At 32.4% G+C, this 12,093-nt stretch overlaps 2 protein-coding genes across 2 annotated transcripts; one reads left to right on the top strand and one right to left on the bottom strand.

Annotated features, from left to right (window-relative positions):
* Positions 1–370: 370 nt before the first annotated feature.
* Positions 371–2,768, bottom strand: LOC130636840 (histone H1-delta-like). The gene is made up of 4 exons (XM_057446689.1): positions 2,610–2,768; positions 1,578–1,996; positions 1,476–1,533; positions 371–382 (listed from the first exon to the last, which is right to left on the bottom strand). The coding sequence occupies exons 1-4, from the start codon at positions 2,766–2,768 to the stop codon at positions 371–373; spliced, it is 648 nt and encodes a 215-aa protein (XP_057302672.1).
* A 3,204-nt stretch (positions 2,769–5,972) lies between these two features.
* LOC130635754 (uncharacterized) lies at positions 5,973–10,215 on the top strand. Its single transcript, XM_057445213.1, has 5 exons — positions 5,973–7,478; positions 8,798–9,100; positions 9,173–9,481; positions 9,575–9,676; positions 9,756–10,215. Exons 1-5 carry the CDS (start codon positions 7,232–7,234, stop codon positions 9,959–9,961), a joined length of 1,167 nt encoding a protein of 388 aa, XP_057301196.1. The 5' UTR covers positions 5,973–7,231; the 3' UTR covers positions 9,962–10,215.
* Positions 10,216–12,093: the final 1,878 nt, after the last annotated feature.

Genomic DNA, 12,093 nt, shown 5'->3' with positions numbered 1-12,093 from the left:
TTATTATCGAAGATATCGTCGTCATATTTTTTTGTGAGTAAGTTCAAAGTTTGTTTAATTATTTCCTGTTACAAAGGTATGTAATAAACAAAAAATCTATCGATCTGGTTTGTCGGTTTTCTGACACTCTGTAACATCTACCGAAACATAAAGTGCAATATACCTGTAAGCTTATAAGCTGATGTTTTTTATATTTTGTTTTATAGACGTTTGTGTGTGATTCCACAGTTTTACATGTTCTGTTCCTTTGAGTATTTCACCACATTTTTATGTGAAATGTCAAAGAAAAATAATTTGGAAGCAGTAAATTCCAAATCAACAAAAATAAGTTTTTTTACATGATTTTAAACACCATTGAGCTTGGAACAGATTAGATGTCCATCTAAAAAAACAAATCATTTATGAACTTTAATGTCACTAATGGTCATGCGAAGAAAATTTTGTGAAAAGTTTTGTGAGGGAACAATGGCAGTATGCAACATACCAAAATATTTGCTAATTTTTCTTTGGCTAATCTGCCTAAGTGGATTTTTTCACAGCCTTATCGACGAGTTTATAGTTAATAAAAAGAAGTTAGAAAATATTTGCTTTCACTTCTTCACTTTTTTTACGATAACAATTATAAAGGTAAAATAAAACATAACTACTAAGATTCGATTTTATATTTATTGCCCATAACTTCCTGGAAACAACGTATATTACGTCTCATAATTACCTATCACCGTAGTTAAATAATGAGTAAAGGCAACTCGAGATAGTGTAACACTATTCTCGGAGAATTTTTGGCCACCTTTTTAGAATATATATATATATATATATATATATATATATATATATATATATATATATATATATATATATATATATATATATATATATATATATATATATATATATATATATATATATATATATATATATATATATATATATATATATATATATATATATATATATATATATATATATATATATATATATATATATATATATATATATATATATATATATATATATATATATATATATATATATATATATATATATATATATATATATATATATATATATATATATATATATATATATATATATATATATATATATATATATATATATATATATATATATATATATATATATATATATATATATATATATATATATATATATATATATATATATATATATATATATATATATATATATATATATATATATATATATATATTCGAACACAAATTTCTTTATCCAGTTATTCCACAAAGGATATATATATATATATATATATATATATATATATATATTATATATAAGTTCATAACAGCGTATGCCAAAGGAAGATTATCTGACAATTGCCATATATTTTGTATGCACTTATTTCTATCGTGCTTAATTTTCCAACGATTTAAGGGTATTATCATATGTGCATTCCACAAATAGTGAAGAAAGGGTAACACAATCTTTTATTCAACCTTGATATCTCGAAAAGCTGAAACTATCAAAAACAATGCACTTTCTCTGCATGTGTGGCTATGAAAATAGACATTTGTTAGTGTAATAGCAAGATACACAACTTATTTCCTCGCAGTCCTCTTTGATCACTATTTGGGAGACTTTTTGATCTTTTTTGCTTCAAGTTTCCTTCCTTTGAGGGTTTTTTAGCCGCTGGTTTCTTAGCGAAAATCTTCTTTTTATAAGGCTTCTCTGGTGCTTTCTTTGGCGTGCTCTTTTTTGCTGGCTTCCTTTTTATTGTGTTTTTATATGTAGTGGGCTTTTTGCCGTTGCATTTTTTGCAACAGCTTTTCTTTAGTTTTTTGTTCTTTACCTTGCCCTGCTTGAATGATCCTGAAGCATCAGTGCCTTCAGCTTGAACCAACTGACCAAATGTAACTTCTCGTTTAAGAGCCAATTTAAGATAATGATCTGAGTTTTCAGCAACTTTGTAATTAGCATGAATATATTGTAAAAGGTTGACGAGATAATTAAACGCGTTCTTATAAAAGAAGCGATAGTTGCCTTGATAATGTGCTCATATTTACTGTGATAGGCAGTCTTCCTTTGCGGGATTATTTCGGTGCACTTTTCCTTGGAAAGGCTCCTACAATCATTTTTAATGTTTTCTTGCAATTATCCAACGATAAACGATGTTTGTTAGCTATAACAGTAAAAGTATACTAAACATTACACTGTAAATGAGATATAATTTGACAGGGTCTGATTAATGCGGACGTAAAAGTACTACTCCAGGGAATTTATTTGACGGGAAAGCAGAAATGTGTGTTTTTGTGCATCATTATAGTGCCAGTTTCTAATACTTTATGCGCAACAATGCTTATTATTATTCGTGATTCGACGCGATGGTCTAAGTAAAGGCTGCTCGAGGTCGAAGTCGTCTGCTGTCTTTCTACTCTGTTAATTTCTGCTTTCTCCGCATTTTTGTTAGGATTTTCTTAAGGCGTTTGTTCGTTTGAGCTACGTAGCTTAGCTTACATCGACGGTACTGGCCGCTAACAGCTATTAAAATTGCTTATAAACGAAATATACGCGGGTATCATAGAAGTAATATCACGCGCTTAAAATTGTCGGCATTGTCGGTTTTCGCGTACGTACCAGCCACTCGCCAAATACGCTCTTTCGGAGGAAATTAAACAGCCTTGATTTTTACTACGCTGACTTTCATTGTACGTGGGGACAGTGGTAAAAATAGGAAAGTGATATGCTTCGCCAACAGTTACGGGATAGTGTAATGCGCACCATCGTAACATGTGTTTTTAGTCGCTTTTTGACACAATGGTGTAGTACTCGTTCTTATATGTTTACTACCTGGTAGACCATTGTCGGAATGGTTAGTAAATTAATCTAATTTTTGACCTTGCTTCATGGATGGTGGATTTATTCATGCCGTTTCCACTGGTTGCCTTGATGCTGCTGTAAAGTAAATAGTGATGGCACACCAATATAATCTACGGAGAAACTTAACGCGAACACTTAGCGAGAATACAGCCTATTCCGCGACATGGCAGTTAAAGGCGATAACACACTCAGTTACAAGCTTTGACAAACTTTGAAAGGTATCCCATGCTTCGTCACAACTTAAATTCATACAAACCTGACGGGGAAATACAGACTGATTAATAAGGATTTCATCGTTAGGCTCTTACATTGCAATACGCTTGGGCTGACCTCTGATATTAATGTAGATGTCAGTAAAGGCGAAAGTCAACTTCGATCTCGCAGCACGGCGTTCAAAGCGCATAAGGTATTACGCCCTTGGCGCACAAGCGTGCAATATCCACTTAACGTAGATGAAAATGAGCGCAAAAATATAAACAGAAATAAGTAAACAGAAATGGCAACTGTGGTTTATAGAAGAAAAAACTGATTTTTCAAGAAAGGAAGGAAAGGGGTTATTTTCACACACTAGTGAATGAAACAATGCTATTTGACCAAGACTATTTCTTTAAAGTGTTTTGCATGCTTCCCAGTAAATTTAAGCATCTGTTGAGATCAGTGGGACCCAAACTAGGAGGAGATAATACTCGTTGTAAAGCTATACAACCATCTGAGAAACTCTGCATAACTTGTGGTATCTTGTATCTGGTGATTCATTCATATCGATAGGTTGTAGTTATCACATGAGTAGCGTTACAGTTGGGCGTATTGTTAAAGATACGTTCAGGGTCTTATAGGACCCTTTGAAAAACGAGTTGAAGGCTCCCAAGTCAGTGGAACAATGGAGAAAAATCCCAATAGATTCTGAAAATAAATGGACTTTTCCGAAATTGTTTGGGCGCAATTGGTGGTAAACATGGTGCTACTTAATGTGCACCTACAGATGGATCTCCCTACTGTAATTACAAGGAATTTCATATCCTTGCTCTCATGGCTATAGTTGATGCCAACTATGAATTCATTATGGCGGATGTCCGAGATTTTGGACGTATAAGCGACGGGAATATTTTTGGTACATGCAATATAGGTGTTGCCATCAATGGTAACATTCTAAATTTACCACAACCACGTCGTCTAACAAATAATGCAGTAAATTTTACTATATGTATTGATGCCCTATCACACAGATAATATTTAAGAAAAGGAAAAAATATTCAATTATCGGCTTTCTAGAAGACAAAAAATTGTGGAAAATGCATTTGGTATAGCAGCACAATTTCCAGGTTTACGCCAAACTAGCACCCCAGGAATGCAAACAGTTGTAGAGGCCACAAAAGCAGTCACAGTATTACACAGTTTTCTCATGTAAATTATAGTATTACGCAATTTAAACATGCTTATCACAAGAAGTAATGAATACTGTCCAGCAGGTTTTATAGATAGAGAATCTCAGGTTAATGTTAATCTTGTAAAATGGAGAGCTGACGTTTCTGGAGGTGGGTTATTTAATTCACAACGCACACAAATCAAGAACTATTTAAGAGATGCAAAATTGGGTAGAGATGCGTCTTGGAATTAGTTAAACTCAGATGAAGGTTCAATACCATGGCAGCTGGAAGTGGTTAGAAGCAATCTTTGCTGAACGTTTGTTTATTCAAAGTATAGTCTAGTAAAAACAGCAACGGTTTTGACATGTTGGAGTTGTTGAAGCACAAGCCCCAAATTTAGTCGACACCTTTTTTTCTTATTATTACAGCGTACAAAACTATCTCGTACATTTTCTCACTGGTTTCGCAACACACCTGCAAAGAAAAAAAAAACTGACATATTACTTCTACCTTTATTTACATATCCTAAATTAACATATTTACATCAGTACATGCACCAAAAATTCTACATTTTGCATTGGTTTAGGTTGTTGCTTGCAATGTATGCCAGGTATTTACGAAAAAAATCGCTAAAAGTTTACACATATTTTATTTTCGTCAGCTTCCATTCTCGTGGCTACTTCTCACTAAGCATTATCCTTCTTTGTAGTCACCTGGTATCCACGGCAAATAGTTTTCCAAATTTTGGCATACTGCCTCATTATATCTATGAAGATTCCGTTAAAAATTTGACTTTCTTCCACAGCTGTTTGGTGGTTCCATCAATAACTGTTGTGTTAGCTGTGTTATCAACATTATTTTTAGCATTTTGAACTTCTTCATGTGATAAAGCATTAGGTAAAAATTGCAGATATATCTGAACTCGGTCTTAAGGGCATGCTAGAACGAATAGGACGAGGAATACCATGAAGACTGCCCCTAGCACTGTTACAAGAGTTCGTATTTATCTTTTCATAGCACTGCTGGTTGGTCGGACAATTTTAGCACCTTTGATGTTCGATCTAGATCTTTGGAGAGATGTTGCTAGATATGTCAGTTGATGGTACCAGGAATCTAACCTGACTATCATTACGTCTTAAATTGGCAATATACCCCATATTTCTTTTTATTTCTCCATTTTACCTAGCTTCATATTCCTTTGTATTAAAGTAGTCTTAGTTCGCCATCTTGTTTCTATATTGTGGTTTTGAAGCAATTTCATTGGTCGAAATGCTATGTATACGTCATTTCCTCTTGACGCTACTTCGCGTCCGTCGAAAATATTAAAATCGGTTTGATGTTCATGGCGGAGAAAACGATCACAAGCGCTCATGAAATGTTGTCCAATAACATACGCTTTTAGGCGTGTGCCTAGAACGCCGCTTGCTCGATCGAAGTGAACTTTTGCCTTAACTCGACCGTAGAATTAAACACTATAAAGAGCCCTTTTACAGATCTTGCTTGGAACATTTTAACGTAAAAATCTAAAAAATGAGAGAAATGCATGCCATTAGTGTTTTTTTACCAAGTCTTAAATGTTAATAAAAGTAGAATTAAATAGAAATAGTAATAAAAATTAAAGAAATGCCTCTTGCTACCGGAAAGTCTTTCGTTTGTGGTTCACTCATGTTATTTTTATCCTTAATTCAATAATCTGGTAAGTCGATAAAGCCCGTGAAAAAATACACTGAGGCAGGATGAAATTGAAAAAGAAGCGTTATTTGAATTTTGATGACGTCAACCTATTCATCAAAAAAATAATTCAGAAGCTTGTTTTCACGTTGCCTCTCTATTGTGTAGAGCTTAAAGCGCTTATCAAGAAAATCTCTATGATCATATGCTTTTGATGAGTGGTTAATGGGATATACGAGTTTAAAGATTTTGTTGACGTCAGCAACGGCCCGTTAAAACCTAAGAATTTTTTTTTTGGAAATTTGCATACCTGTTGCCTCGCATAGATCTTGCAGCGCTGATCAAAAAAATGTAGAGGATCATGCGCTTTATACACGGTTAAACGGTTGCACTGATATTGGGGTTTGAAGGTTTTTTGTTGACGTTCCAACTCGTACATTCCGAAACGGATTTGTGGACATAGGTTTGGGAAACTTACACAAATTGGTGCCACGTGGTACCTAATTACCCACGCGGTGAAAAATCATTGACGTCACCACCTCGTTCCCAAGTTATTTGGCCTCAAAGTTTTAAGTGAACTGTAATGCCTTTATTAATTTAATATAAGATATTGTTGACCTTAAGGTAGTATATATTATTGACGTCGCGCCGTAACGTCAGAAAATTTAGCATTTTAGACATGCTTTTTTTGGCAACATCAAAGGAAAATAAAGACATCCACTTTGCCTGTCACAGACACACGGAACTGGCGTATTATTATATAGATTGATATTAATAATACCAGAGTAAGAAATACAGTATTTGAAATGAAACAGAAAACCTATACAAAATTGTACAAAATAAATTTAAATTTAATAAAAAACACAATGGAGTAATAAAAATTATTACCCCAATTTTGATAAAAACATGGTATTTAAAAAATATTTTTGTGTAGTAGACAAGTGAAACATAAAATCATGTTATAGTTTATTGATGTGGTTATTAGACTGCATGAGAAAAACTTTAAACAGAATATACTAGTGAAGTAAATACATTTTTTTATGAAATATCATCACAAAGTTTTACATTTTGCAAATGTGATTAAAAATTGATCTGTAACCTTATAACTAATACTCTAAAATGGAATTAATATTTGACCACAACAATATTAATACATTTCCCTAGAAGGAAAACCATTTCCTTTTAGCCCCTCCGACTATATACCATATATTTTTCTTGTAGTGATATCTGGAAAGGTTGAAGCTATCAAAACCAATTTAGTATTTGCAGTTAATCAAACTGCTCAATTGCAATGGAGAGTTACTCCTGAGAATGGAGAACGTATATATGTAGTAGAGATGTATGTTGTAGGACCTCTTGCTGTTAAAATAATGTTTGGATTTCGGACGGCGGCAAAGCCCCTACAGGCCGGTAAAACAATGTTTGGTGAGCGATTATCTGGACGTTTTTCTAATAGCACCTATACGCTATTCATCAAAAAGATACAGTTTAACGAAAACATGTCTTTCAGATTCGAAGCTGCATTTCTATTACAATCAAAAGGTCGGTTTGAAAATGCAACAGTGGTTATAAAAGACGTTGTAGGTAAGTTGAAAGTTCTCATTTAAAACCTCTAAAATGTTTAATCACTTATCTCAATGGTTACAACTCTCTGAGAAAAACTGAAAATACATTAAATTTTGCCATTGTGTATCGCTTTATCAACAAGATATAAAGTATGGATTAATATAGAATAGAAATTTGCTATAAATGCGACATTAAAAAACTTGAAAACAAAGTTTTAAAATTTACATCCAGGGTTCCAATTATTTACTTTATACTTGAAAGAGTGAAAACACACTATCAGATTCCAAGTTCAAAGCACCAAAATTTGTTATACCAAATTTTGGTAAAAAAAACGTATGAGAGATACTGTAGCCACCGTTTTAGGTTTACTTATTAAACCATTCCTACTTTAAAATTTCACTTTTTCCTATTTCAATATTGTGTACAGTGACGCAGTAGGGAGTTGTTGTCCCGAGTATTGTGCATTTTTAAAAATAAAAACAGATGTGGAGTAAAAATTAAGAAGTTGCTCATTTTACGTCGACGAATAAGTATATTTTCAATGATTGATTTGCTTTTAAAAAGTCCGAAAATGTAACTTTTCGATGCATTTTGGTTGTCGATGTTGTGTCTCAATATGAAATAAGAAGGTATGCCAAAAAATAAAAAATAACATACTAACAACTGTTGCTTCTCTATTTAAGTTTCTCGAAATTAAAACTTTTTTAAATAAAATAAATCTTTTGGCACATCTTCAACAGTTACTGATTAATTGTACTTTTTCAAAATACATATCAAAATAATTTTTTCAGTAACTTGTTTGTATATAAGCATTTTACTATTTTATATGAGAATAAACACGTGAACTTCGCCTGTTACAGACAGATGGAAGTATCCTACTAATAAGGGCAACAATAGTTTATATTTTAAATCTTGACTCAAGCTTGATAATGTGTATGATTACTAAGTACTAACTAACTGTAAGCAAATTATACGAGATCATAGCAATTAGAAAAGATAGATTATAAGTTATAAAAACAACATGTGAGTCCAGCCTCGTTCTCAGAGACTCTTTTGCAGGTTTTAATAATCTCTTCGCCGTCCGAGATCGGTAGAAAGAGAAAAGTAGTTTCTCATACTACTTACACTTATCACATTAAATTAACTATAATATTCTCTACACGCCTTTCTTATTAGAAAAATTATAAAAACACGAGCTTCAGTTTTGCTGATAAATATGAACAAAAAAAGAAAAACTTTAGCCTTGAAGCTTCATAACAAAACACAACAGTATAAAATAAAACTTAATATTTGTGTATTTGCCAGAACTTTGAGCTTTCGTTTATTTCTTATTTTAGGTGGACCTGATGTGTGTGGCATTTCTCTAAATTCGAGTTACATTGTCAACGAAGGAAAACAATTATCTTTTATGAGCGAAGTTTGTGGAAATCCAAAACCTGTTTTAACTTGGAAATTGCACAACGAATTAGACTATTCATATTCTACCGAAGTTGCGCTCATGAATATCGTATCCATGCGATACAGATATGTTTATAAAACTCGACGTCCCGTGACACGTGAAGATTGTGGAACAAAGCTAGTTTTCAATGCCACTGGTGCAAATGGAATGATCAAGGGAGAGACACTAATAGATGTAGCATGTAATGTCTATTTATAATTATGTTTCCTCTCCGCTTTGATTTGAAAATTATAAAATCTAATTTTTATTTCAGTTTGCCCTCGAAAATTGCGGAAGGTAATCTTTTACAAAGATAATAATTGTATAAATGGTACATGGACAAGTGAAGCAACTGGCAATTGTGCGCTTAACTATCATTTGCAATTTGCACAAAGAAGTGATATTTTGAATACAACCGACACACATTACGCTGTATGCAACATATTTAATGTTTCCAGTGTAGTTATTTGGGCTTCATATAAAAACAATTATGGCAAGAAAGCAATAGTAAATATCAGTTTAACAACTCCAACACCATCTACAAAGGTCGTAGATGCTTGCAAACATCCTATATCGTTTGAAGGTATATGTTTCTTCTTTAATCAAAATAATTAATGTAAAAATAATTTAGAGAATCTTCTTATATCTGAATTTCCACTATATATATTTGTCTTAGCAAAAATGTTGGATACGAAGAAATTATTTGTAACAATAATTATAACGCTGGTTGTCACGCAAATAGCAAATATATGTATTTATGGAGTTGTAAAGCGCAGAGGTAAAAACATTTTCTATTAATACAATAAGACCTTGCAGTAGTATAAAGTACGAAATGACAAGCATATTTATTTGTCTAGGCGTTAAGACTAATTGCAGAAATAAAGAAAGCCGAAAAAAAGACGACGAAAATACCCAAGATTATGAAGTATTTCCTACCGCAGAATCTCATTATACAGGTCTTCAATTGGAAGGAAGAAAAGAAACTCCTTATGCCGATTTATCACCAACAACAGTCAACGAGTATTCAGAAATTGGAACAGAAGATAAGTCAAAACAAATGTAGGCCACTGGAAGAACATTCTCATTCTGATTAGCCTGTCCTATACATTTTATTGATTTTTGTTAACCCTATTTAGCCCGGGGTATAGGGGACGAGTGTAGTCCGTGGGGGAGGGGGGCAAAATACCCTACCCCACTTGCATTAGGTTATAACTTACAAAACGTGGTAAGAATGATATCTGTCACATGACAATTAAAAATCATGTGTCAAATGCTGACTTTCAGCAATTTTTTTGTTGACGTCATCATTTTTTTGAATTTGTGTAGCTTCATGATAGATTTTTATTTCTTCTTTTGTATATATTGAAAATGTTATTAATTTTAATAATTAAATAAATATTTTAGCTAATTTGGCTTAGTTTAAGACCATTTGTAGTAATCATATGATCGTAAAAAGTCAAATATATGACCACCTGGTTAGAGACAATTATAATAATAATTATTGACAATTAACGCAGGTATCAAAGTTTTAGTGAAAACTAAAAAAAAAGTGGCGTAAGGGGGCGTTCCCTTATTATAAAAATTAACGCCCACGGGCGTCAAAAGGCGATAAAAGCGAAGGGCGCAAGTTATTTGAACAAATTTAGACATATAAACGTATATGTTTACATTTTAAGTCCATTATGATATCTATATACCGAAATGCTAATAATAATTGGAACAGTGCCTTTCAAAATGGGCATGGCACACCACTTGCTGTAAATGCCAGGTAGGGCATACTTTCGTTAACGCAATTAAAGAATCTAAATAAACAGTTTATTTTCATAAAATGGCAAATAAGTGTAGAAGCATATATGGTCATGATATGGTTTTTACCGTCTAGTTTAGGTATTTTGAAGCGTATTATTGCTGCATATTGTCTGGAGTATACTCCAATCGATCTATTTCAGATATTTCGCATATAAATCTTTACGTGAATTTACAATTTTCAGATTTTTGCGAATACATATTTTGAAATTCTAGCATTCCGCAATTTTATTTGTGGAGATTTGAAATTTGCTCAATCTAGCCTAAAGAGGAGATTATTATGGGTACAAAGATAATCGCAAAATATCCAAAAAAGCAAAAAAATGTAATAAAGAAAGCCTGTAAAGTAGTTTTGCTGCGAAGGTATGAGAGAAACGGCAGACATCGTTGTGTTTTTAAAACACTTTGCACATTAGATTTTTCACGAATGTAGGTGAACTTTGAAAAATTAGCTAAAATTAATCTTCGCATAAATTAATCAACTGAAGGTAGCTGAAACATAGAAAAGATATTTATTTCCGGTGTAACAGGAATTTAGGACTTCAGGGAATTAAGACCAATGAGTCCTAAATCTCTAGGGATTTTTGGTTTAGGGAGGCCCAATATCCTAGTGAATTAGGAATCCATTGGAGAATTAGGACTTTACCGAAAATACGACTCGTTGTAATAATAAAGTCATAGTTCACTAGTAAATTAGAACTTTTGTTTTGATATAGATCTTTCGAATTCCGAATTTATATTTTGAAATATAATTCACGTGGTTTTAAAACCAACACAAAATTATGCCATCTCAACGAAAAAATTATAATTTTTCATCAATTGAAGATTGTATTAGAGATAGAGGCTATCCTGAAAATATCGACAAAGGAGAAAAGTCTAACTTCAGGAGAGGTACGTATTAACAAACATATTTCTAAATATTTTTTTTTGTATATTCTTTTTGTAATTTTTTGTATAAAACAATGCTCTCCCTTGAGTTGACTTTTGTTTATGGATGGATGTAGTCGCATGGGCCTGCCAAAACAAATTTTTCAAGCAAAATTAGTTCGTTAAATTTGTCTCTATCTGGAATAACTTCGCGTTTAAACAATTTTTGGAAATTTCACGCGAATAAACCTTTCCGTTGGACTTGAAAAGAAACTTGAAAAGAAAGCGAAAGTTCCTTCTCGTGAAAATTTCTTCCATTTCAATATACATAACTGAGGATATTCCATTCCATTTAGCTTGAAAAAGATTTAGCTCGGTAAACGGACAGCTCATTAACAAAAAAGATCGCAGGGTTATTGCCGAGAAAAAGCGTCAGTTTGAAATTATAAAAGACATTCATGAAGGTAAAGCAATTATTACAATAAAATTTTATAAATCGGCCATTTGTAAGCAGTGTTTATT

Source organism: Hydractinia symbiolongicarpus, chromosome 3 (genome assembly GCF_029227915.1).
Source record: "Hydractinia symbiolongicarpus strain clone_291-10 chromosome 3, HSymV2.1, whole genome shotgun sequence".
Classification (NCBI taxonomy): domain Eukaryota; kingdom Metazoa; phylum Cnidaria; class Hydrozoa; order Anthoathecata; family Hydractiniidae; genus Hydractinia; species Hydractinia symbiolongicarpus.
This window is presented reverse-complemented; position numbering and strand designations above follow the sequence as displayed.

What these genes read in the sequence shown, in the direction of transcription:
- LOC130636840 (XM_057446689.1), bottom strand. Translation starts at nt 2,768, where the DNA reads ATGTTACGATGGTGCGCATTACACTATCCCGTAACTGTTGGCGAAGCA. An exon ending in ATTTGGCGAGTGGCTGGTAC is followed by an intron (nt 1,997 to 2,609) that starts GTACGCGAAAAC and finishes TTCTTTTATAAG; the next exon opens with AACGCGTTTAATTATCTCGT. An exon ending in AGAGGACTGCGAGGAAATAA is followed by an intron (nt 1,534 to 1,577) that starts GTTGTGTATCTT and finishes CTATTTTCATAG; the next exon opens with CCACACATGCAGAGAAAGTG.
- LOC130635754 (XM_057445213.1), top strand. Translation starts at nt 7,232, where the DNA reads ATGTATGTTGTAGGACCTCTTGCTGTTAAAATAATGTTTGGATTTCGG. An exon ending in GGTTATAAAAGACGTTGTAG is followed by an intron (nt 7,479 to 8,797) that starts GTAAGTTGAAAG and finishes TTCTTATTTTAG; the next exon opens with GTGGACCTGATGTGTGTGGC. An exon ending in ACATCCTATATCGTTTGAAG is followed by an intron (nt 9,482 to 9,574) that starts GTATATGTTTCT and finishes TATTTGTCTTAG; the next exon opens with CAAAAATGTTGGATACGAAG.